The sequence below is a fragment of the Passer domesticus genome, chromosome Z (assembly GCF_036417665.1).
Source record: "Passer domesticus isolate bPasDom1 chromosome Z, bPasDom1.hap1, whole genome shotgun sequence".
Taxonomy (NCBI): Eukaryota; Metazoa; Chordata; class Aves; order Passeriformes; family Passeridae; genus Passer; species Passer domesticus.
The window spans coordinates 24,726,126-24,753,645 of record NC_087512.1 but is presented as its reverse complement, the minus strand read 5'-3'; the positions used below and the strand labels follow the sequence as shown (position 1 = coordinate 24,753,645).

General features: G+C 34.9%; 1 protein-coding gene across 5 annotated transcripts in view; it reads right to left on the bottom strand.

Moving 5' to 3' along the window:
* Positions 1–2,428: 2,428 nt before the first annotated feature.
* Positions 2,429–27,520, bottom strand: part of AP3B1 (adaptor related protein complex 3 subunit beta 1) — a 154,949-nt gene continuing 129,857 nt past the window's right edge. For 4 of the 5 annotated variants that reach the window (XM_064403014.1, XM_064403015.1, XM_064403012.1 and 1 more), the window contains exons 25-27: positions 21,136–21,233; positions 15,845–15,983; positions 2,429–3,169 (exon numbers count right to left, since the gene is read on the bottom strand). In XM_064403014.1, coding sequence (XP_064259084.1) covers positions 3,016–3,169; positions 15,845–15,983; positions 21,136–21,233 — 391 coding nt within the window. In that variant the 3' untranslated portion in view covers positions 2,429–3,015. Of the gene's footprint in view, positions 3,170–15,844; positions 15,984–20,011; positions 20,049–21,135; positions 21,234–27,520 lie in introns of all 5 variants that reach the window. The other variant, XR_010352186.1, reaches the window with a different exon arrangement.

The following is a 27,520-nucleotide window of genomic DNA, read 5'->3' as shown; positions in this document are numbered from 1 at the left end:
TCCAAACTGGAGAGAGGGATTTGATGGGTGAACTGTTAGGTGGATTAGGAATAGGTTGGAAGGTCTCATCCAGAGGCTGAGTTCCAATGGCCATCAGAGACAAGTGGTGTCCCTCAAGGTCTGTACTGGGAGCAGGGTGGTTTAGTACCTTCGTTAATGACATACACAAAAGAATCAAGTACACCCTCAGCAATTCGCAGATGACATCAAGCTGAATTCACTTGATACCATCCAAAAGGACCTGTACAAGCTCTAGGAGACGGCCCATGGGAATCTCGTGAGATTTAACAAGACCAAGTGCAGGCGCTGCACGTGGGTCAGAGCAGCCCTGGCACCAGCACAGGCTGAGGACGGACAGATCACAGCAGTCCTGCCCAGAAGGGCCTGGGGGTGCTGGTGGCTGAGAGGCTGGACATGAGCCAGCCATGGGCACTCCCAGCCCAGAGAGCCACACGTGTGCTGGGCTGCATCCAGAGCAGGGTGGGCAGCAGGGCCAGGGAGGGGATTCTGCCCCTCTGCTCTGCTCTGCTGAGACCCCACCTGCAGGGCTGCAGCAGCTCTGGGGCCCAGCACAGGAAGGACATGGACCTGCTGGAGGGAGTCCAAAGGATGCTAAAAAGATGATCAGAAGGTTGTAGCAGAGGGAAAAGGCTGAGAGATTTGGGATTGTTCAGTCTGGAAAAGAGAAGGCAAGACTATTTACAATGGCATACAGAGACAGGACAAGGGGGAATGGGTTTATATTGAAAGACAGTAGGTTTACATCAGCTATTAGGAAGGAAATATTTATTGTGAGGGTGGCGAAACACAGATTGCCCAGCATAATTGTGGATGCCCCATCACTGCAAGTGCTCAAAACCATGTTCAATAGGGCTCTGAACAACCTGGTCTAGTGAAATGTGTCCTGTTCTATGGCAAGTGGGTTGGAACCAGATGATCTTCAAGGTCCCCTTCCAATCCAAACCACTTTATGATCAGTCAAAGATGAGTACCAAGAGTTATTGAACCACTTGAGTGCTGAAAAATATAAATTACTGTCAGAAACTCCACAACTATCCTTATTATATATACTTCTGGGCTTCACTGCTAAAATATATAAAGTACTCTAAGGAGGCAGAAAATAGCAATGTTTGTGACTTACACAGCATTAATGTGCTTTTCTTTGATTTATACTGTGGTATGAGATGCAATTATTGTTTGTTTTCTCCTTTACAATCATGGCCAAAGCTTTTACAGTTCAGTTTTTCTCAGGATGCATGCTTTTGTACCTTACCCTCATGATCTTCTCACCGGGTCTTAATACTAAAGATTACGTACAGACCAATCTGTAGTTTCCCTGAGACAAGAGTAATTTCTACAACAATTAATTTTTCATCTGTTTGAATAGCTTTTACATCACAGTTGAAAACTAATTCAATAGCAAACTTATTGTAGGATTAGGACTTCAGAAAATAATGTGAATGTTGACTAAGAACATGTACATTTCTCTTGAGAGCGTGAGATTCTTGTTTGGTTTTGGGTGCTAGAGCAAACTCTAGGACCACATTTGTCACAGAAGCTCAAGATAACTGCCTTAAGAACCTAACGTCTCTTTAGCACCTGGAGCCTCTTTTTAGTTCTACTAAATTTTAATAAAAAATTCAGGAGAATTTAGTGTGAAGCAAGACAACATTTTTGAAAAAGCAGCATTTTGTATAATTCTAAATTAGAACAGCACTAGTTGGGCATCTAAGAACCATGCAAAGGTCCTGGTGACAGAAAAAGGTGACAGTTATTCGAATATCTTCTCTGTAGTAGAGCCATGAGTTACTAGGAAAAAACATTTTGGAAGTGAGGAGAACTGATAAGAAATTAAAATGCTCAGCATCTCCCATCCTGCCGTGCAACCAGAATGTGAAGGGAAGGTCAAAATCAGTGACCTGACAAAACCACTGAGCTGTACCAAGAAAACTGGGTACACCAACTGGTGCAAGGCTATTGGTCTTCCCTGGCTTAGTTCAGTTGTTATGGCTATGAATTTCTCTTTGCCCCAAGCCCTGGTTTTTACAAAGTTGGGAAATGTTTTAGTCTAGTTTAAAAAAGAAATTTGAAATAAAGCTGAACTATTCATTAAGTTAGATGACAGTATTTGCCACAACAGTCTAAAAATCAGTATTTCATTTAATACACATTTGAACAATTCAATCAGTATTTTATGAGCAGGCCAATTTGAAAATAGGCAGCTGCTAACTCTGTGAATTAACAAAAATGTAACAGTATAGTAGACAATTATCACAGGAGTACAAACACTGGCTACTTTTGCAAGAACAATTTGCTGATATGTGTATAGTGTCCACCTCATTTGTATTTACTTCAGGTAAGCAGGTATATACAATACCAGCATGTCTTTTATCAATTTTCTACCAAAACAAGAAAGAGGGAGCCTCTGTTCATAGGCACTACTTTATTAGCATCTTAACAAAATATTTGAGAAAATGACAGTAGGTAGGAACAATGTTCTCAGCAGATGAGTTCAGGTTTACAAGCATTTCTAGAAAACCATTTTACTGTGTTTTCACACACCAAAATTCCCTCTTAACCACGTACTCATTGTGTATGTTGCTGGAACCCACCTGCCATTTGAACTCAGTTTTCAAGCAGTGTGATTTCCATTGAACTTTTTTACCTAGTATTTGTCCAGTATTGGGGGGAGTGGAAACTGATGGGGAAGGAAGGTAGTGGGGGAAGGGAAGAGAGGGGGAAGGACTAGGGTAGAACAAATGAAAAATACATTTGAAAGCACAGATAACTGACAGTAAAATATATGTTCTTTGGTTAGCAAGCAGAAAAAAAAGGAAAGGACTTGCATACATGATAGATACGCACTAGCATTCTAAAGCAGAAGACAAGAATGTCAAGAGTGTATTCTTTCCCCACTGCCAGATGGAAGGGCTATTATTATAAATGAAAGGCAGCAGTAGTGGATGCCAGGCACTTTTGTTGTGTGCCAGATTCTGAAGTCCAGATGTAAGCAGGTTACCCCTGGGACAGGACAGGCTTCAGCTCCCGCAGCAGAACAGAACCAATCACAGTTTTCTCAGTGTTTATGATGAGCTGTGCTGTAGAGCTCTCCTTTAGCTCCACTGTGACTAGCATCAGTGACCCACTGTGCACAGTCTTAGCTGCAAACCTGGAGGGAAAAGGGAGAAAAAAAAAGAAAAGAGAAAAATCACTGAGGATCTTAAGGTCAAAGACTGCTAATGTTTCTTTCTGCAAGAGTTAAATGAGCTCAAATATAATAAAATACTTCTAAATCCATTAATGCATTTCAGGGGATAAACCATAAAACCTCCCATAAATTCTTCAAACATAATTTATGTAAATATTTTTGCATTTTATAAGGGCAAAGAAGTATCATGCAAAATTTTGTATTTAGTAGTAAAAACTAAATCTTATTTAAATAATTTTTAATGTAAGTATTTATTCTTCAGTTCATCCACAACATTCATATACACTGACAACCTGACTACAGCTGTACAGAATTTTCCAAGGATTTTCATTAGGTGGTGCCCCAAAGACAATACAGCTATGTCAAATGTAGTAGAACACATACAAAAAGCCAAACTATTGTACTTACCGAAATACATCTCCTCCTGTAATCCCATAAATTAATTCAAACTAAAACCAGTCAAAATTATAAACATATGAAACAATCAGTTTGAAATGAGAGTAGCAGCAAGACAGAGTTATTCTATGAATTTATCTCCAGAACCATAAAAAATGTGGTCAATATTTTAAAACATTTTATAATTATTAAAATCCTACAAAGGAAATAAAAAACTACCAACCAATCAGACAGACAAAAGTTAGGGCTAATGCACCACTACTAAATTCCAAGACATGAAGGACCCACTAATTACATGGAATTAAAAGCAAAACTAGCCTTTTAAGCACCACAATTGACTGAAAAGCCATTTTAGGCACAATGAACTTCTGTCAATCCCGTTAATTCATTCTCTGCGCAGAGCCAGGCCCAAGAGACAGGAAGCAAGAGTATGGCAACAGCGTCCATCTTCCCATCTTCCACAAGGAGCACAACATGCTCTCCCCCCTTCTTGGTTACTTCTCAACAACAAAGTTGCTGCACATGGGCTTTTGAAAACACTAACAAGTGTAGAGCAGGTCTGTGACCCCGTCTGACCCCACTTTGCAGGGCCAATCTCCCCTCCTCTTTCTGAATGACACGTGTCTGAATCAGAGCCATCTGCCTCAATTTGCGCAACATCTTCAGTCACAATAGGACCCAGTTAGCCCTGACAACAGCTCACAATACAGAAAAATCAAACTGCTGCGCTGACAGCACGCTGTGGGCTATTCAAGAGCAAACCAACTGGTCAGTGTCTCCTGTCTGACAATCAGCATGGGCCTTGCAAAGCGCCTACCCAAGCCCTTGGGGATCTGTTTAATTACCATCAACATAAAGGAGGGAGTTTATCAGGAGATACTCAAAAAACTTCACTCCAGACTTAATTAAAATATTAGCCACTTAAGCAGGAAGCAGGTTCTTTTTAAACGAGAAGTAATTTCTGCTTTTTTTTTTTTTCTTCTTCTTCTTTTTAAACTAAGCATATCAAAATCTCATAACACATTATACTAATTAAGGAAACATGGGGCACTTTTCTAATGTCACCCATCACAGGTCAATCTATTTCTTTTGTCTGGATTACAGAATTACAAATACATTCAAAGACCTCTCTTTTTAACAGAAGGTTATAAAACAGTATTACTAGTACAAAAATTACCTACTTAGCTAGTTATATCAATGATTTCATCTATTTATGCTGCAAGGTAGAAGATGGCTATTTCTCTTGTTGACTTCGACAGGGGGATAATTATAGAAACAATAGTCTTATTAGTCACTTTATTTACTTAACAGTTCTGTCTTGGGACAACACAGAAGCAGATTATCTCTGAGTATGCACATAAATAGGTTGCTAGTTGGCACTCCTGCTGTGCTTCATAGCCCCGAGGCTTGATTTTACCCTCTTTTATCAAAAGCTGAAAGTGATACAAAGTCAGCGTTCTGGGAAACCCAAGGTGGTCCAAAGCATGAGAGATGAGTTTTGTGCTGATATTTTTACATGTGAATTTGCAAAATCACTTAGGGGATCAATAGTAGTTTTCCATAGCCCCGAACAAATCACACAAAATCAATAAAATGTGAGTTTGCATGTGGTTTGCAAGATGCAAAGGGCCTGATACTCAGGTAATTTTACACAAAGTGTTAATACGCATAGCAGCAGCTAATCAGCTTCTATCCATGCTCACCGATATGGCTGGAATTGCTCGGAGAAGGAAGAATCAGACCACAACAGGAAGACTTATTTCACCATTAAAAATGCATGTATAGAAGAGAACCACTCAGTGGGTTTACTGAGGTTTTTGAACTTTGGAAACCAAAATTCATTCCTTAGAATAGGGAATATAATCTAGTTGCTAAGGAGAGTTATAAATACACTTGTATAATCTGTAAAACTGAATACAGTTATAACAGGGTGGAGCAGTTGGCACTAGCAGTAAAACCGGTTTGTCAGTTATTTAGATGTTTTAAATACACTGTGATTGAAGGATTTAGTTAATAGCTGTTTTTTCAACTAAATGCATGCTACTGCATTTATATACTAACTCTTACCATAAACCCTCAAGAATTTTACAAAAGGTGTGCTGTTCGCAACTAAATACCTAGGGAAGCCTAGAAAGGCATGAAAAAAAAATCTCTCAGCAGCAAAAAAATCATCACTAATAACACATGTTCACTCTCAGTGAGAAACTTTCATTTTCTCCATGAGGTCAGTAATAATTTTTCACTTTGTAGGTCAGAATTTGAACTAAAAACAAATAAAAATCCCCAAATGAAACTAAACTAAAAAAGACAATAAACCAACAAGAAATCTTTGGCTTTAATAAGCCTTGAAAACTGCACTGTGATACATTTAAACCTAGGATGTACAGTGATTGATTATAGGTCCAAAAGAATGAATTTGTAGTGTGGACAACTCTAACCATAAGACATGTATGATGAACATGGTTCTGTTGCAACAAAGGTTCTATCCGTAAATAAAAAAAAAATCCCAAACAAACAAGAAAAACAAAGCAAATGAGAATACATCCAGAAAACAAATCCAAATATTTACTAATAGCTTCAAGATGGCTGTTTCTGCTATGATGCAGTATTTAATTCTGTGATAATATTGATTCTAAATCAGATTTTACATCATTAAAATATTCAGGAACATTTGCAGCTGTTAATATCTTTCCCATTTAAAAAAAAACCAAGACAGATTGCAACAAAACAATGTAAGAAATATTTGCATATTCTGAACGTTTACAATTTTTTTTTTAGAAAGTCTGAGCATATGTGACATGCAAAAAAAGAGAAGGAGTTAATATATTATTTTCATACAAATGTAGTACCTATCAGTGGATAAGGAAATATACATTAAACATCAAATTCAACACCAATAAAATACTATATATTTTTAGAAAACAACTTGGTCTTTTAGGAGTTAAAAATAAAGCACACAATCTCAGTGATTTCCAATGAAAATAATATTTGTTCTAGATAACCATACAGAAATATTTGATATATAGTTGACATAAAGAGAAAACACAGAGTGTCAGATACTATAATGTGACAGCATTTTCTAAACACTGACTTTGCAATGATGACTAGTCTGAATACAGACTGGGAGTAATTTTCTCTTTTTTTGTAGACAAAATATAGCTACGATAAGGAGATGCATTTTTGGGGGGAAAGGTTCTGAAAATTTCAGTGACAGTGAATATACAGCAGCAGACCAGCTCACTTAAAATCTGCTCTTTAAAATTCAACATTTGAGAAAGTAAATTTACACCTGAACACTCACTATCCGAGTATAAGTAAGTGCAAATCAGGATATTTACAGCAGAGAGGGTTCGGGGGAGTTTGTTTCGCATAATTCAACAGCATTAAAACACACTCTCTCCTATCCAGTGCTTTTCTTCCTCTTTGACTTTTCTATTCAAGCTAAATTTTCTTCTTTTCTGTTCTACTGCTTACCACAAAGAGTGACAATGGCCCATGGAGGTTAAAACTTTTTTTTCCTCCGCCCTTTCTTTAAATCTTGTACATGAAGCCTTCAATTACTGCCTGCTGAAGCAGACAGAATCCTATTAGTAAGGAAGACAATCAGAAGATGCAATGCCCTGCCCTAGCTGTAGAAAAATAATTAGTCCAAAGCTGACAAATGTGTAATCAAGTTATGCAATGAATACATTCAAAGGGGGAAAAAATACTGCTGGGAATTAATCTTCAATTTGTAAATATAATAATGAATAACTACAAAGGAGCTTCCAGCATGTCAACTGGACAACAAAGATACTCACACTTATAGTTTCAGTACTCTGAATCTTCGTGTTGCTTTGCCATGTACAGATTTCAGCTTATAAATAACAACCCATCTAAAAATTGGCTACTTGTATTTACTTGTATTAAACAAATTCACTTGCATTCATTCTCTGAGTAAGCCTTAGAAGGCAAAAAGGAAGTATTTGGGTATTAGTTCTGACCTGGGGATAGAGAGAGCTTAATACTAAAACTGGAAACACAAATATACCCACAAAAAGAAGGAACTTAATTTGGTGTTTTAACATTAGTTACTGCTAATAAAATTTGATTGCTGCTTACCTTAAAAATCATGTTATGATAGTTTGACTTTCTTTTTCCCTGCATATTTAATGCAATTTTAACACTAACTCTGAACAAATTGATCAAAATAACTAATTGATTAAAATAATGCAATTATTTTCCAACATTATATATTTTTCCAGGCGGTATAAAATAACAAAATTGTAAAATAAATTGCAGTCAAATGTACATTTTTTATAATGTTTATTTGTATTGTTTTTCCTCAGTTTCCAGTAAGTAGCTGCACTGTACCTCTAACAAAAATGCAGAAATGCAAGTGAGTAGTCAGAACTTACTGTCCAATACATAGCACTACTCCACGTGTTCAAAAAGACGCTGCATGAACTTTTTATCACCTTCCAAATTTATCATTAGTTTAAAAATATCAGCATTTTTATACATAGGTATAAAAATCTCCTTTTATATCTCCTTCCCTAAAGTTCAATGAGCTAAGAACTTGAATCAAAATATTTGGTCCTCTCACCTTGAAAATTCTAATTGCAATACTCGATCTATTTTGTTTTTTCATATACTTCACTCTTCTTTTTTTTTTCCAATAGAATTGGGCATTTAATATGATACATGCTTGAGAATTATACTCAAGTCTATTTTTAAAACAGGCTATACATTTTAATTTGCAGGAAAATTATTTAATTTCAAAAAATCAGATTATTTTATAGAAAGATATTAAAATATTAAATATTAAATACTCAGAGATCTTTACAATCAAAGACAGTCTTCTGCTCAGTTAGTTCTTAAAGTGTTAAGCATTTTCTGTTTAAATAACTGGCTCAAAGGGCTCCTGTTTGTTTTTCAAAGAAAATGCTGCACATATTTATCACTTTATACCATTCAGATACAAAAGCAGTGCTGTCCTCTAGTGGAGAGCAAATAAGCCAGGCTAGAACAATCTGTTCTGATCAACAGCATATCTAAAATGACTCACTCATATACTTTTAATGTTAAGACCAAATTTAATTTCCTAAAGTTATTTAAAAATCTTACGATTTGCATATAAGCTACTTAATACAATAATATATCTACAGTATTAAGGGCATTAAATGATTCTGTGTGAAGGCATTTTCTCGATCATGTATTTTACACAGTTATTTAAAATCTTGATATGATGATAACACATGAAAAGAGTATTAGCATACACAAGGCCCTTTTGTTAGCAGAGAGAAATTTTCAACATTGGGATTTGATTAAGGATTTGATTAGGCTTGATTAAGGAATAATGGTAGTAGGAAGAGTAATATGAGGAACTACAGAATGAGTACTTTCATACTTATAAAATTCAGTTGTGTTTTCCTCTATTAATAAAAAAATTAATCTAAGAATAGTTACTAAGCAGAAAGACTTCTAGTCTTGCCTGCTTAAAGAAATATAAATGCTTAGCCTAGCTGTGGTTTTTTTTTTTGGGTTTTTTTTTTTGGTTTTTGTTTTTGTTTTTTTTTTTTTAAATTAAAAAAACAAAACCAAACCCCCAAAACAGAAAGCTGGAACTATTCCATCATAAAGCAAGAAAACATTAAGAGTTTAAAAATCCTGCTTAAAATAAAGGGTGAAATAACTGTGGACATGGATATACTATTGCATTTAAAATTCTGTCTCCGACAGGTAAAGACTAGCAGAGAAGCTGTTTTGCCTAGGTTATTTAGCTCTCTAATTAATTCCTACTTGAGAGATTAGGAAGCAAAATCAAGGCTGCATGCCTGTTACAAGTTTATTTATGCAGCTACCCACTGAAGCTTTCCAGAAGAGTAGAACAGGAAGACTGAGCCCCACAGCTAACGAACTACAGAAGCAAAACAGTCTTAAGTAACTGCATCAAAGAAGCTACTTTGCAGGAGCAGAGGTTGATTTCACTTCTTTGGAGCTCTCCAACAGGCTAACTGCTTAGTAAAAAAATCTTAGAACAGGTGTGCTTGCACACAGAACAGAAAAGGCCTTTTAAAAAGTCTTTGTGGATTTACAGACCTGTTTATCAGCTACTGACAACATATACTCTGATTCAAGTGAATAACTATAAAGAATTTCTACTTCTCAGAAATTTATACATGGTGTTTAGCCTCAATAGGTGGGTATTTTCCTTTCCAGCAGACATGCTGGAAGCAGATGCGGTTGTTAGTTATGTTAAGGTGATGGGGTCTGATTACTAACTTTCTGCCTTAGAATCTTCCAAATTTAGTGCAAATTGGAAGACATACAGAGAAAATATTCCAGGTGCACCCCATTAGATGGAGTTTGGTTCAATACAAATCTACCTACACAAACACGCCATGGCATACGTTTTCTCCCTACATTAAGTGTTGCTGGATTAAAAAGATGTGGGGAGGATAACTGATTACTAACCACGACATTCTCTGATAATCAAAATTGTCTGTAAACAAAACCCTCTTTCCTTTGAGAATCAGTCTGCCAATATACTATAAATGGGACATGACAGGTTGCAAAATGATAAAAAGGGGTGAATACAACCAGACTGTCAAGCTGATGCATGGGGTGAGAAATGAAGGCTAGTGAAACACAGTTTGGATTTCTGTATTTTCTGGATTTTGAACATTTTATGCAAGTTTCTACATTTGGTTGTTGTTTTCATATTATTCAGAGTATGAATTCTCACCAATTGCAGTGTGTCTACTACAGTCATACTACATGATTTACACAGTATGTTTTTGATTTTGCTAAAGGGTAGCAATAAAAGAAGCAGGCGGACAGTATTTTACATCTTGTTCAATAATTACTTATTCAGGTAATCAGATAGTTAAGGGTACACTAAGCAATGTCATACTATGTACAGCAAGCTCTGAAGAAACTACCATATCTACATGTTTCAGTAAAGTGTCCTTAAAAATGTAGGTCCAGAACTGCACAGTCACTGCATCATGCATTGCAGTTCTTGAGCTAGGTTAGAACTGCCCCAGCAATGACAGAAGTGCTATTCCATGCTTCTTTGTTTAAAACTTAGCTTCCTTGCTGCTAACTCAGGTGTCCACTATGACACCACATTAAGAGATGAGAATCCTCGCTCTGCAAGTCCTGGTCATGTCTAGAAAGAAGAGACGGCTGTTAGTATCACCACTTTTTGTGACTGTAATGAAGAAAGAAATTAAAATCCCTATCTTAAAATATGAAATGGCTATTCTGAAGTACTTTAGAGCTTTGTTGTTGAAAGAGATTTGATTTTCTCCAAAACCTCAGATTGTTCCATACAGGGTTGTTGAAATTAGAGAACTGACCATGTGAAATTTTAGACCATGTGCACTTGACCATTTGCAATGAATGCTGTCGTGTGTCTCAGAGGGCAAGTCAATGGTTACAGCCATCCTGATGAACTGTAGAACAGAGATATGTACATGACACCACACTCACTTTCTAGTCCTGCTATTTCCTGTTTGCAATTGAGGATTCCTTCCAGAATACAACAGCAGCAACAAACTAGTGCAATGGACTATTAAATAAATTGAGGTCGACTAAACTTCATTCTTCATTATCTACCCTACTAGTTTCAGAGTTTTATCTCACTGACTGATTGGGAAATGCACAGGTAGTTTTCAAGAATGAAAACAGTGGAAAAGATGATCTATCTTGCACCACTTTTAGAGCCACAGTCACTGAAATAAGTAATATTCCCTAGTAAGATGCATCCCATTTAGGAAATGCTTTGGGAAGTAGAAGGTAGAGAGGCAGGTAGTTGAAGACAGCATGATTCTCCATCCCATTGCACATTATACTCTGACGTCAATGGAAGCACACAAGTATAAAACAAAATGAGAGTGAAGAAGTAAATTCAGCTTGTGATCTTTGCTCTGAACAGATTTTTCTGCCACATGCCGTTGCCAACACTTTAAAAGTTTTGCACCATATTTTTGTTGGTAGCATGAAAAAATGCCTCCTCCTATGTGTATTTCCATTACTTTTTTTCCTAAGCTAATTTAGCCTGAAACACCTCTCCTTCATGCATAGGGCCTTGTGTAATAGTAGACAATATTTTGACACATTCTTGAAGATTATGAGAGCATTCAAGTCTTTGTAAGATTCAAATCTGCAACTAGTCTTTTCATTCTATCATCATTTGTTATCTTTTGCCATAATCAAAGTGAAACAGATGATGTCTACCTATGCTTGTAGGAGATAAAAATGAATAAAGGAGGAAGAGACCTGAGGAACTTTTAGAATATTTCTGAGAAGAATAAGCAACATGTTGAAAGTAACACTAGCATGAAGGGCATTTCTGGGTAAATAAGGCTTGTGTCATTAAACAGAATATGACTGAAAATCTTGAATAATGCCTTCATCTCATCATATTTTGAAGCAGGACAGCCTGGATTTCTTTGTTGTTGTTGTTGTATCTAAAGCAATGAATGTTACTGCCCAAGTAGAGACCAGAAGCTCAAGTGATGTTCTATAGAAGAATCAACTTTTAGGGAATAAATGTCCTCCATTATGTATCCTCTTATCTTGAAGATAAAACAATTCCTAATAGGCTTTCCCCATTGACAACAAACAGCAAACATACTTCAACTGAAAAGTACTTGTTCCCTAAATGTAGTTATTCCGAGTGATTTAAATTCCCTGCAGGAACAAATACTTTTCTTTCAGTGTCTTTTTCTTCAGATATTCAAATGGTGCCCTCAGTTGTGGTCTGAACCAAAAGACAGAAGCTTGGTGTCTCAGCTGACTCTTTAAAATCACTTTATCAACATCAAGTAACAGTTCATAGAACATTAAAAGAGCTATGGATATTCCAACAATTACGCTAATCAGTCTTGTGAAAAAAATATTTTAAGAAAAAAAAGAACTCTTCTTTCAGCAGTTTTAATATTCAAGAAAACACATTTCCAGTTCAAGAAAATCTCTTTGAGATTCTTTTCACATTCCTGCTCCTAGAAGAAGCCTTTTAAAATGGAAATAATGTTTCCACTTATTAGCAAAAGCAAGAAAGATCAATACATAAAATAGCTAAATCCTATTAAGAACATGAAAAATGCATTGCATATTGTCTTACAAGGCCCTGTAATCTAAGATCTTGAATAAACTCCACTGAAGATCAGGTAACTATTCTAAAGGAAGCAAAATAGTACAGCAAATTTATGTTTCAAATAACAAATATTAATTAACCTGCATCTTTGTCTGCTGATATCCATGACTATATCTATAGGCAACTGAGTTAAAAATTTTTGCAACTATCATTTCCAACAAAAACCAGTCAGAAAAGACAGTTTAAAGCAGAATCAACTACGTCACCTGGCGTATTGTTCTACATTCATTTAACACTTAAATATTACACTGTAACTAAGCACACAAATTTAGTAGCCACATGGTAACGAGAGAAAAGAAATGCTTGTAAAAAAGTGTTGCTACATTGTGATATGCTCAGATATACAGATAATGTATTTCACATTTGTTTTCACTTCTTTAATTTTTCTTTAGTGACTGCATACTACTCTGTTGATATTTATTTGAAGTATTTACTTTTGAATCTTCATTATATTTGTGCTAAGTGTTTTTACTTGGTGCAAAAATAAAATCCTAATAGGGTTATTAATTTAAAGACAAGTAATTGGATTCCACCAGCATGACAATATCTTCAGCATGAATGTGAATATGTTTAGACTGAAAGAAACCATGAAACACACCTGTTCATGTCCATTAGATACTCTTGCACTTGGTATTAAACTGTACAATTTCATTTTGAATGAGTATATTGCATTACCAGGCAATACAATTTTTTTGGCATTAGCCGTCATTAAGCAGTAATACTCAAGTTGGGGATGACCAACTAATAGGTTAATATAATTTATGCTGCACAATGCAGAACACCAGTTAAAAAACAGTACTTATTTTTCTGTGTAAAAAGGCTTCTTCCAAGAAGTCAGCTGAAGTAGTCCTCACAAAACAACATGATGAGCTAAAAATTTTTGGACATAATTTTTTCTGCTATATCACTTGCAATAAAACAAGACAAATTACAATCCTGTAAAAAATTAGAAAATTCACTTTTAATGTATTTTTATTGAATCTGTAACTGTTTAGACAAGACAAAAGGTGACTGTTTATTTTATTATCCTGAAATTGTGTATCAAATAAAAACCACAATTTTTGTATCCATGAGACTTCTGTCAGAAGAGATTTGATTTTGTTTCCTCTCATGACAGAGATAATTTAATCCAAACATATGTTTACCTTAGATACATATATATATATATATATATGTATGTATGTATATAAACTATTTTGGTCATTTTTTTTCAGCATTTTGGAAGAATTAATTATCTAATATCTATCTCAAATATTCATTCATATGAATCTAGGATTTACTTTAATGATGAATCATTACTGTTTCAACGATTAACAGCTTCATCACAGTATCAATTAGGTAATGTTCCTGCTCAGTAAAATTCAGGTGGAATTATGACCACATAATATCTGTGAACTCAATTCACTTATGGTGAAGCAAACAAAGGACTGTTTTCTAAATGCTTATCAACTGCTGGTCATTTCTCATAGGCCACTTAAATTGTTATAAACGATTTGTTTTGCTTGATGGATTATTCTATAGTCTATTCTATAACTATTCTGCCAGACTGAAAGCATTGTATTTTGAATCTAAAAAATCAAAGATTATTTCAGGATGTTCTGAAGCACTCTGAATACTTCAGTTTGTCCCAAACATGCCTTTAAGCACTGTCTCTGAAGGAGTGTACCCAACAGTAAGCGCATCTTCAATACATTTACTGTTGGTTATAGACTCTGTTGTAGAAAACTTCCTTTAAAAGAAACCAAAAGAGCAAAAGGAAACACCATCAAATTAGAAACTTATCTACAACCAGGAAATGTGTGGCTAAGCTAGGAGCTAGGCTATTATTTTAGGGAGCCTTTTTGAGACTCAGTCAACAAAACAATCCATGCCTATGCGATAAGTCTCATGTGATAGATAGGGTAAAGATGGAGAGCACCTGTAGGCAGCAGACACTTCAGTCTCCCTTGATTGACACTCTCACCTAGTCTTTGAATTGATGTTGAGAACACAGGCTATACAGATCCCTCAGGGATGCAACAAATGAGGACTCTTTCATGGAGGATCAGGTGTCAACAGTGACAATCATTTCAGTGCAATTGCACTAGCTGTGCCATGTTTTTATGGTGAAACAGAATTTTATCATTAACCGTATCAAATACATAGGAAAATCCAGCTGGGTTAATGTTAATGCAATGCACTACAACTGCCCAGCAATGCAAAAGAGACTACATCCAACAATATCAGGTTATTAATCTTGTGTAGGCTACAGAATTCTCACCCTTTCAAACAGCCATCTCAGTCAGCAAAATTTCAAAGAAAAGAATTATTGTGTTCTTTAAAAGAAGATACTTTGCTTTTATTGAATAGCAAAATACAAGGGACTAGAGATAATTCAGAATTTAGTGAACAGTTTTAGTAGATGGTAAGAGAGATGTATTTGTTTTCTTATTTCAAGACCAGGTTAACCTGTTTGTTCCTGCCACAAGTGAGAAACCAAACAGATTCACAGGACTAAATATTTTGAGTCAATCACATTAAAAACTGTCATTAATCAACAATTGCATCAATTCCACTGACATTCTGTATTGTAGCGTTTGCATGAAATGGATTAATCTACAAGTAAAAACTGGAAATTTTACAGGGCCAATGACTTTCTTGGTTGATAATTGTTTTTGTTTGCAGACATATATATGGGAAAGTAAAAAAAATAATGTAGGAAAACAAGTTGCTCCTTACGGATGATAAAACTAGAGCAGGCTACTTACTATGGGAAACAGAAACACAAGTCAAAAAATCCCCAAAAACCTTCTTGAAAGTACTGTGCTCTAAAAGGCTGCCCCTTCCCATTGAAACAAAACAAGGGATGGACAATTTCTTCTAACTGTGTACAGAAAAGTCTAGACACTTCTATATACACTCAATTAATGAGCTGCAGAGTACTTAGTCTCAAGTTACTATCTGCTTGGTATTATATATTTCAATATAATTTGGTACCTTCTTCCTTAGAGGTACAGGCAATAAAATTTTCCCTAATATTATCAAATATTGATGAATTTTGAACTAACAAATTAATATTAAAAGATGGTTGTACTTTAAATAACATACAATCTTACCTGTGTATGTTATCTTGACCAGAAGGGACTATGCCCAGGTTTGCTGCTTTCACTATTCTCTCAATTATTACAAGTCTAGTAGAGTTCTGTGGAGCAACAGCTATTGTAGTAGATGTCTCATTCATTCCTGTCAGCATTCCTGAAACATTAAGTATTTAATTATGAATACATAAAGATTTGCTTGCTTATTAAGCATTAAACCAAAATAGTAGACATCTAAACAAAAAAAAAAGCATTAAAAGTTAGATCATTTATTGAGAAAACAATTTCATAAGAACTCAAATAATTATCTTACTTCAATGTCTTACTTGCAATGACCTATTATCAGAAACAAATTAATAATAGCTGAACAATGACATGTGATACTAACGTAACTGTGGAACCAAGGTAGTTTTTTTCTCATAAAAAGCTTAATTTAAAAGAAGAATGCAAATGCAGAAATTAAATATTAAGTAAGACTGATTTGGAAAGGTCCAGTTTAAGTAAGAACATATACAAAGATCCTTTATAATCTCTCAATCATACATTTAATTATAATTCCATATCCAATTGCTAAAAATTATCTTTAAATTCAGATAGTAGTAATTGGCTCAATTTAGTTATTTAAGAGAAAGTCAGCACATTAGAAACTGGTAAATTCAGTTAGTACACAGCTCTCTAAAATATCAAAATAAAATATTTGAGTAAAATTATTTGAATATCACTACAAAATGGAACAGAAATATAAAGATTATATCCAAACATATGATGAAGAAAAAGTAAAGAAGGCTATGACATTCAAGGACATTTTAACAAAACTCACGCTTTTCTATCAATATCCATTGTTTAGAAGAATGATTTGTTGGATGCTCATGTTGATTAAAACACAACAGTATCTACAACTTAACACTGTGAGTGCCTTTTTACAGTATGTTCAGAAGCTGAAAATGCAGACAAACAAAGGAGCACGGTACTTCAGGCAGAAATATGAAGCATCTGAAGCAACACTAACAATGAAAACAACGTAAAGGTCTCAAAAGGCCAATATTTTAGGGCTGCACATACAGTTCTAACCCAGAGGAAATAGTAGTATCAAGATGCTTAATAAGAACAACTAAAACAATAAATCCAACATTTTAATGCCCTAGAATGTGCTGTTGTCACAGAATAAAAAATATAAAAGCAAAAATGGAACAGCTGATGAGTAAATAATAAGATATTTTGAAAGAGAACAAAAATCGGCATACAACTTTTATAACAATCAGATTTATCTTGAGTAGAACATTCTATTTCAAATTGTTTAACTATTAGGCAAAAGCTTTACAAACTACATACAGAGATTAAAACTGCTTTTAAGCAGAGCATGGGGACTGACATAACACTGCTGAGAGATATGTGTACTTATTTAGGATTTAAACCTTCTCCATTAAGCTCTACTGAAGAGCAAATGCTGAATAAATGAATGCAACTATGTTTATGTTAAAAGCCTGTTTCCCGCAGCATGTAATTAAAGGAAATGTTGTACAAAGCCAGTACTTTTGTCAAGCTCCTGTAAATGGAAAGATGGATAGCACTCAGAGAAGTGAATGCATTGCTTCATATTTAACCTTAACACTCTTGTCATTAATGGTTTGTCTAACTTGTTCTATAAAAGACAAGGTACTGCTCCATTGAAGTAAAATTAAAAAAATCAACTAAACCATGCTTTTCAGAACAGAAGATTCATTATCGTCGACTAATGTATTGGCATAAAGCAAAGTAACATCCTATCAAGTAAGGCACACATTCAATCTGCTTTTTCACCCCCCTTTATTTTTAACTCATGCTGTTTTATTGTTATAGGCAATTTGTACCACTCAGCATGACAGTGTAAACTGAATCAAGATTAATTTACATGCAAAAGAACACTTAGGAGAGCAGCGTGGTAAGCAAATGTATTGTCTCGATTGCTGAGGTGGAAAAGAACCTGGAAATAAAAAAGGGTACTCTAATTAAGGAGCATCAAATATGATTGCTTGGGGTAGTCAATGGCCAGAAAATAGTAAATGTCCAACCATTTAAAGAATTAGCATCCTGCTTGTTAGGAAAACAAATTTTATATATACAATTTTAATAAAATTAAGTAAACTATCTGTTTATTTAACCAAGATTGGGTTTTGGGGTTGGTTTGGTTTTTTTTTTAATGTGATTCAGGTATAGACTTCTAAAAAAAAGTTGACAAAATTATTTAAAAACTTGTCTCTTAAGAGAAAAAAAAATCCTAAAGTAGTTTTAGTTGCCTATCTTAAAAACACCATCATAAAAATTCTAATTAATATCCAGCTATAATAATCACATGACACATTTAATATTTCTTGAAACACAAGAATCCAGGAAACCTCTAGGCTGAACACAAAGCAGCAATTAGTTTGGGTTAGCCACTTGCTATAATGAAGTAACTGCATGTATTTTAAATAATAACAGAAGATTAAATTGAAAAAATTACAGTGATAAGTAACAAGGTATGCTAGCCAGCAAGACCAGTCCTATTCTAGACTACGGGAAGGAGAGTTTTGCTGCTGAATGAATGTTAAAAACAACAGACGAGTTGAAATCGGGATACAGAGCTGCCAACAGTAAATGTTCCCCTCATGCAGAATTCCTGCCATGGCAACTCGACTTTTCATGGGGATGTGATATAAAACAGAGTATAAAATTCTGAGTCCTGAAGGATCAGAAAAAATACTTGAGCAAAAAAGGTAAAGAGTGTTTTACACTATCATTTTAATCCATTCATTCCAAATTGTCAGTCACAACAACCACTAACTCAGCTGCTTCTCCGGGGAACTACTTCACCAGAGGATTCTGAGCTCAGGAAGGAAGGAAAGGGGAGATGGTGCAAGCAAAGCTAAGCATATGATGCACAGCATGTGGATAAAAACAGCTTTTGAGGTTCTGCTACTACCACCAGATAACCTTCACAGCCATGAATATTCAGTAACCTGTCTGCTCCTCTCTCTTTATGCCATCAGGAAGAAAATGGACATATACAAATGTAACAGACAATGCAAAACAGCAGAGTGTAATTGAGTAAAGATGTGTAGCAATGAATGTCTTCTACATAGCAGTATAATACCAGCTATTTTCTCTTTAGCATTCTTATTAGGTTACATATGCAATTTAGATGTGAAAATCCTTAAAACCCATACATATTTTCATTCTCTCCCTGCATTTCTAATAGTCTCCTCATTCTTTCACTATTTTTTACCTATCTGTTTTGGTAACAAATAAAACCAGGCATCTCCAGACACAGAACTTGAAACACATGCAAAACCCACAAGAAAAAAAAAAGGAAAAAAAAAAGAAAAAAAAAGGAAATAAAAAAGGAAAGAAAAAACATGACAATTGAAAAAACAAGTTATATAAATCTGATTCATTTGGAGAATACAGGCAAATTGAAGTTAAACACAAAATAGAATAGTATATACCAACTTCTAAATTTCCCTGCATTTACTATTGTAATTTGGGTTTTTCATTTAGCAAGAACACCAAGTAATTCTTCCATATGCTACCTGTTCCTAAATCTTAGTAATAAATACTCATACAAAATGTAGAATTGAGATCTCTGTTACCAAGAATATTCTGATACAGCTGATATCCATAAGAAAAAAGATGGAATAGGAAAGGTTTTTAAACCTGTAGTAAATTTGCCAGCCTGCAAAGTCCTGCATCAAAGAATGAATTCAGGAAGACAGAGCGAGCGATACAGAAATGCCAAGAGACCTTCATGGATTTACAAATACTTCATATAAACAAATTTTCAAATAGCTTTATTCAGAGTAGCCTTTCTGCTCTATTAAACATAGCAAACAGCTGCCAGATTTATTCAGACAAATAATCAACAACCATAGAAGTAAAATGGCAGAAGAAAAAGGAATTTTGGCAACAACTCCACAGAGGACCACAGCTATTCTCCAAGTACACTTCTTCTATGTGCTCATGGTTCTGTATGGCCAGTCAGGAGGAAAAAATGCCCTCAGTCACAGTAAAGCATACAAAAACTCTATCAGAATATCACAAAGCAAGGAAACATAAAAACAGGGAGGGAAGAAGCACAGTAATCTGCCTTCTTTTACTACAACCTCAGCTACATTTTTTAGAAGGGAACAGTTTAAAATAAATGTACCACAGCCTCGTTCAATCACTCACCTTGGTTTGCTGAGCAGGTATAAAGCAGAGAGGCAGGCTTTAGCCAGCAAAGGGTAAGAACAGCAAATAAGTATCAATTGGTTATGAAAACAAAGCACAATCCTAACTTTTCACTGCAGCCATAAACTTAACTGCAAATGATCTAGACAGTATTTAAACTACTTTTCTTAATAATTCAAAAACACAAAAGCAAGAAATGCTCAAAAGCAATAACTAATAATACATAACATTACTCATTGGTGTTCTTGACTGCTTGATGGATACACTGAGTTTCTGAGCCTTACACAGCAATGAGACAGGATCCCATGGGCATATTCTCATCTCAATGTGAAGAGACATATACATGTAAATCCCCATACATTGAGATATATGAGTAAATACTACTACATTTGAGTGCATCCAAAATGTAACCAGTTATATTTTAAAATATCCAAGAATCATATCCAAATTAAGGACAGCATTATTGACTATTCCATTTAACATACGCTTAGGTCAAACCTAAGCACAATTTTCTCTAATTATTTTGAATAAAATATTCAAGTCACTAAAAGCTCTTATGGGGGTTGTGTCTGGACTAGTATAAGAGACTTAAATTCTTTGAAAACACAGTATTAGTAGAACACAGAAGTAAAAAAAAAACAGTATTACAACAAGAGTAGTTTTTATACACAAAGTGTTTGAAAGTGAAAATATTAAAACAATCTTCAAAGTAGTTGAGGAACAGGTATATTAACAGTACTGAAAATTAGTATTGGAATAAAGAATAGTAAAACCCAACGCAACACCAATGTATAAATGGTTCCTTTCCTTGGGCTGGCATCACAAGTTTTTGTTTTACTGCTAGAAGGAAAGGCATTCACACTTCATGATGGGAGGCCAAAACTCTTGGAGCTGAAGGACTGTTTTACAGTAAAGGGTGGGCTTTGATCCTTTAAAGACTGCATCATATCATGGCACATCCTTCTCAAGATATTTTTAAACTACTTAAATTGTCAGAGTGAATACTAACAGTGGCTAACAACCACCTACAGCTGGAAGCACTTTCTGTATATTTGGAAATTGAAAGGCATGCAGCCCTCTTCCCATCCAAGTAAATTTACTGAAGCTGCTGAATTATTTCTCACCTTGCTCCTTCTTAAAATCTTTCTCTGACATAGTGACAGGCAGGAGCAGTTCTCCAACAGGGGGTTGAATGTTAACATTGAAGTGATCATCCTTTGTGCTAGAAAAGAGAAATTGCAGAGAATCAACCAAGTGCTTCAACATAGATTAATAAACATACATATATCAGTTTAAAATTTTCTATGAAATCATTAAGAAATGTAAGAACTACCTGTATGATTTCTACCTCATTAATTTGAAAGCTAACTTCTTACATTAGTACAGCTGATCCATTTTCTCCAGTACAAATGTGATAGGCATAGTCCTGTATTTCTAAAAATGTAACTTTTACTAAGATCAATGTTTATTTGTGATCTACAAAGCATCACACTCAATCTAAATGCTTGCAAAGGATAAATTATTGTGCATTTCACAAATCCTTTGAGAGAACTGTTACGCGTCCTGTCATCAGCTACAACTGTCCTAGAAATAGGGGTAAACATAGAAAATATATAATTTCGGACAAAAGGATGATATTGTCTGGGAAAAAAACCCCACAAACAAGCCAAACAATAAATACAGTAGTAATGGATTAGTATTTTTGATAATTTCAGTTTTACAGTATTTGGTATATTTAAACAAAACCACACAGCATACTGGCACCCTGGAAAACTGCAGAACTTGAGGCCATTTTTTTAAGGGCAAAGTTAAAAAATACTATCACTGGGAATACAATACTATTAAATGTTACACATTTCTCCTTAAGAAATAAATATCACATAGTGAACTTCTTCTCCCTATCCATTCAATTCTATAATTTTCCAACTATTTTGTCTGAGATTTCTTCAAGGCTACAGAAACTCAAGATACATTCACCTGCTATGTTTCATTGACTAACTGTACCATAGGGGATTTGCCTAGCAATTCAGGATCAGTACATTTAGTCAGAATCTTTGTTAATGCTTTAAAGCCTGAGAAATTTTTAGAAAAGAACAATTTCCTTTTTTTTTTTTTCTTTTTTTTTTCTGGTGTACCAAATAGCCAATATATATTGATTGGTGATATGCCTCAGATACCTTACTTAAATATAATGATACAATCATTAGAATGGAAAATGCATTTCATCCATTAACATCCATGTTATTTAAATTAACCTAAAACATATGCTACTGGTATTTTATAACTCTGCAGCTTCAAAGTTCTGAAACAAGACAGGCTGATGGAAAGCAAACACCACTATAGATCAATAGTATAGAGAACATATATGTCTCCCTCCTAAAGATACAAGACAAGCCACCTGACAACAGAGAAGCATTTTACAATCCTTCTACTCGAAATTCTAATACTTTTTGTAATTACCCATTTTCAAAAGGAAAGGCTTAGGAACTAGTACATTCTTATTTTCTAGCTTCTGATAGGTTATAATTATGAGTGCAATCTCAAGTATGGGCCGTTCAAATAAAACAGGATATTTACGCTAACATTTTTGAGAACTGAAATTTAGTAAACATACAGGGGAACAATCTCTTCAAACTCCTAGTACTTCCTTCATAAAAAATAATTTATTAAGTGCTGCTTTTAAAAGCAAACAAATTCCAACTTTTTTCCCCACAAACTACTTTTCCTCCCCATACTACCTTAAATACCAACAGTCTCTAAAATCATTATTATAATAAAAGAGCAGGAATTGTTTGACTGTCTAGCCTGATTAAGTGCACAGTAAAATAAGCAAGAAGTATTTTTTCCTTTAATTTTTCCTTTGAAAAGTGATTAAGAACTCAATCATCTTAAGAGCTGATGGAAGGGCCTTTAATCAACTGCCTCATTAATTTTTTGCTATTCATACCTACTACTTGGACTATAAGACTAACACTTTCAACAATAACGTCATTGACACTGTTCAACTGATTGTTCAACCAGTGTTATGCTTCATATTTAAGCAAGATGTACTCTATGTAATTCAGCATGAAACAGGTAAACCATTTTGTCCTGATTTATGTCCTACATTGACTGGAGAGATGCCATTTGTACATAAACTTGACTTATAACATCAATTATTAGATTGCTTTAATGCTTATAACAATATTTCCACAATAAGAAGGAATAAAAGCATGAGTACAGCTTGGATTTTTTATGTCCATAACTGCTCAAGAGGACCACTTGATACCTCTGTTGTTAACACGCACTCCACTTCCATCTCCTCTAGTGAATAAATAGCTAATATATATTCTTTGATAAAATATGAACTCTTCATAGCCTACAAACAGAAATTCTTATTGCCAGTTGTTCTTCAAAACCACTTTGTTCTTAATTTCACTTTAGTCAGCATCTGGGTTACTTTGCATTACTTAATTACAGTGTGCTACAGTAAATTTCTTTCTCAGCTACAGAAAACCATCCCTCCTTATAGGTTCTCTTTATCACTTCACAGATTAAATATACAGCTTTTGTTTCTTGATCTGCATCTCTTTTATTACATCTTTATATTAGACAGCTCATAATACCTAATTTAACAAAATTCACTTCATAATTCCATAGAACCACAATATGAAGGGGCATTAGAAATCACCTGATTCTACCTCCTGCTTAAGTGAGGGTCACCTTAGCTCACTTTGTTCATGGGCTTGTCCATTTGAGCTCTGAGTATCTCCAAAGATGGAGATTTCATCAGATGTCTAATGGAGAAATTTGAGAATAAAAGTGAGGCTGAGACTACAACTAATTAACTTCCCCCAATACCTAGTGAACTAAATTTCAGTGTATTCAACTTATTCATTTATATTTTAAAGGCTATAATTAATATAAATTATGCTTAAACAAAAAATTACATTAACTTTTAAAAATCTGCTGGACAACTGGTTCAAGCGGCACTGAAGCATCTCTCAGGTGGCATTGCTTTAACTTTCCTGAAAGATCAAGGTGAAGCAGCTTACCAGAAAAAATACCCAAAGCTTCTCAGGGCAACAGAACGTGTTTCTTTATTTCAAAAATTAAAGACTGCATTTTCTGGTATTAGCACATGCACTTGGTAAGTTACAGCCTTAGAGGAACATGAATACTTAATGAGAAGTTCTTAAAGAGAAGCTTCTAAAAGGATCAAACAGTTGGGGATGTCTGACAACAGTACTTTTCCAACAGTAGCTTGCAAAATCTGTTATGTATTTAATTGTGAACAAATGATATTACACATCGTTACTCTTACTGAACTCTTAAAAACTGCTGAGCTGTACATATATTTTTAAAAGACTAAGATTACTTTCATGACTCAGTTGCAAGATTCACATGAATTTATCTTCTGACGCACACATCAAGATGAACAAATGAGAGATAAAGACAATAATGCTCCCACAGGAACAAAGGGAGACCTACTAGTTCCATGATAATTGACACTGTAAGATTAACATTCAACCCTTCAGAAGATGCACAGTTTAAAGATTTCTGCACATGTCTGTAGATGGAGTGGGAGCAGCTAGCATTTGTCATTTGAAACCCTTGGCTATTCCCTCTCTCCTCTCAGTTTGGTAGGGTTTTTTTTAAGAATTGGCTCCGAAGGGTTCCTGGTAAAGAAGTTCCATACTGTAACAAAAGACTTGAGGACAGTGATGACAAAATCTTTCTTGAAATTAAAGTAAATAATACTAACATTTGTTAATAACTTCTTTTAAAATTCCACAATATCAGTGGTTAAAGTCTTACTTCCAAGGCTTTTAATAAATTAGTATTCTAATAAGACTGGGAATATTCTTCTTGCTCTTTATACTGTCCTTTTTTGTTCCACTCCTAGCATCAACTTGTTGCAGAACAAATCTATGCCAAACCAGCTTACTGTTTTTTTCTTGTATTCACAAAAATTTCCACATGTTTAAAAAAAAATACATGACAGGAAGAGCAACACTAAGAGATAATTAATTTCCTGCAAAACAAAATACGGAATAGAAAAGTATTGGGGACTTGATTCCTACTCTTGCTGAAGAAAGGAAAGGACTGCATCCTGCTTTTGTGTGAGAAAAAGGCCAAAGCAATAGAACAAATGGAAGCAGTTGTTCATGTCCAGCCTTGTTTTTTCCAGGTCAGTTATTTATCTTGGCATAATTGTGTTCTGGAATAGGGCCAACTGACTACTTTAGAGTCATGAAATAAAAAGAAGAGTACCAGATTGCTTGTCTTACATTTATAAGCAACTTGGTGATCTGCTGACAAAGCACTACGGAACGAAACAGCAAGAAAAAAGGGAAAATGCAAGTGACAGTGATGTGAAGACAATCCTATATCTCTAACAGCTTTTAATATTTTCCATAACATATTCCACTACATAATTTTAATCAGATGCTTTTGTGGAAGCATCTACACCTGAATGCATGCTTGCACTCAACAGAAATACTGACTGCTACCCAACCAGCCCTCTGAATTAACTTGCTTTGCAGGTAGAAGTTCTGCTTGGGAAGATTTCTACATCAACACAGAGTGAAGTAAGTAAATTTTATGCTGCAAAAAATCTCTTCCTTTGAAAATAAAATTCAGAGCAAAGCTTCTACAATAAGATGAAACCTGCAGAGAACAGAGTGAACAAAGTTTTTAGATCTCATTCACAGAATTTACTTCATTTAATGAATTGCTAGATTCTTTCTGCTACACCAAACTCTTCTGGAGTAATCAGCAAAATGTTTTCTTTATATAGTACAAGACAGATGAAATGAACAGACATACCCTCATCAGAAGGAGAGGGTCCTTCTGATGACACTGGGACACTAAGAAATGCCCATATAAGGTAACCAGTTAAAAACCTCTGTCATGTCACGCTACTTTCCAATTACCTGATTATTTTGAAAAAGAATGAAAGGCACAAAAGCTGTTGCTTTCATTTGATTTTTCTTTCTTCTTGGGAGCTCTGGTTGTGTTCTTTGCACTTAAACACTTAGAAAACTAGGGAGAGGAAATGCAAAATCAAAACTAGGGAGAGAGATGTATGGCATGGACATCTCCCCTACACCAAACACTTTCAAAGAAAGCTAAACAACTCCCTGTGTACTTTTCAAAAGAACAGAAAAGAGAAGAGAACCAGGTTCTCCATAAATTAATTTTGTCTTTAAAGCTGTGGTTCCCTCATGGTTTTGGGAACAACTAAGATAATTTGGAAAGAGAGGATGAAAAGAATAAGAAAGAAAAGGTAGAGACAAGTTTTCTTCTCCAGCTTTCAATGTTGTAAAAAGGACATCTCCTCTTCACCTTTAGTTATTCATCATGCCTACAAGAAACTGGAGATTTGCCTACTGAGTTATACAAACACAGACAGGAATTCATAATGCTGAATACACACACAAAAAATAGAGTAAGGGCATGTATGTGCTGTAACTCTCTGTCTCTACAACCTTCCCCGTCTTTCATATCAAGGGGTTCAAGGGTTTTCATTCCAAGGATCCACGGGCAAAATTCTGACACAGCAAAGCTCCCATATCTTAGTTCAGACATCTCAAAAAACTAACAAACTGAGAGAAAGACTTGAGAAGATCTGAAAAACAGAGACATGCAGGACAATAAAGATAACACAAGTGGTAAGATTGTTGAAATGGTGAACACTAGGAGCGCAAGGATTCAACAAAAACCACACTGATATGGAAATCTTTGAGATCTGACATGGGAAAAAAAAAGAAGTAATTCCACAGTCAGTGGAGTACTGCAGATAGTCTGTTATATCAAGAATCCATTTCAACCTTTTCTTTGCTCAGCTCATGCCTACCTGCTTAGCTAAGGCTCAGGTCTCTTTGATAGTGAATATACTAAACTTCAATTAGAATTCAACAAGATAGCAACCTACCTTGCATATGAGTTAGCCGATAACAAATTGCTCTAAACTCCTAAGCTGTGTATATCCTGCTTGCAAAATGAGAATAAAGTAACACGAAAACAAAGAGTAACATTCAAAAAATCTTTTAAAAGGCTGAGTTCCTCCATTCATTCCTCTTTAACTTTCTGCTTGAGAGGCATTATCATGCAGAACACCAGTGTTGCTGAAATAGCTGCCTCTGGAAGGAGGTGGCATAAGAAAAATAACAATGAAGAGATGTTCTCCTTATAAGTACATGCTGTGAACATCCTAATACACATTCTAAATAAATGCATTCAATAAATGCATTTCAAGTTGAGGCATTTCACCCCACTTTAATTAGATGTGTGATCTTGGTAAGATTTGCTTACTAAAAATAGTATTTGAGCAGGAGGTGTTTCAAAGCTCATTCCTTCAAGCCTTTATATTGCAGTTTCTCCTTAATTGTCCTTGACTTGTACAACAAATTCAGAAAAAGATCTAAATATTTTATGACTCAGTTTTTTTCTTTATACAGTTTGTATTTATTGAACCACTAGTGCAACGGCACATCCCTAAGCAGAAGGGTAGTGTTTGCTATGCAA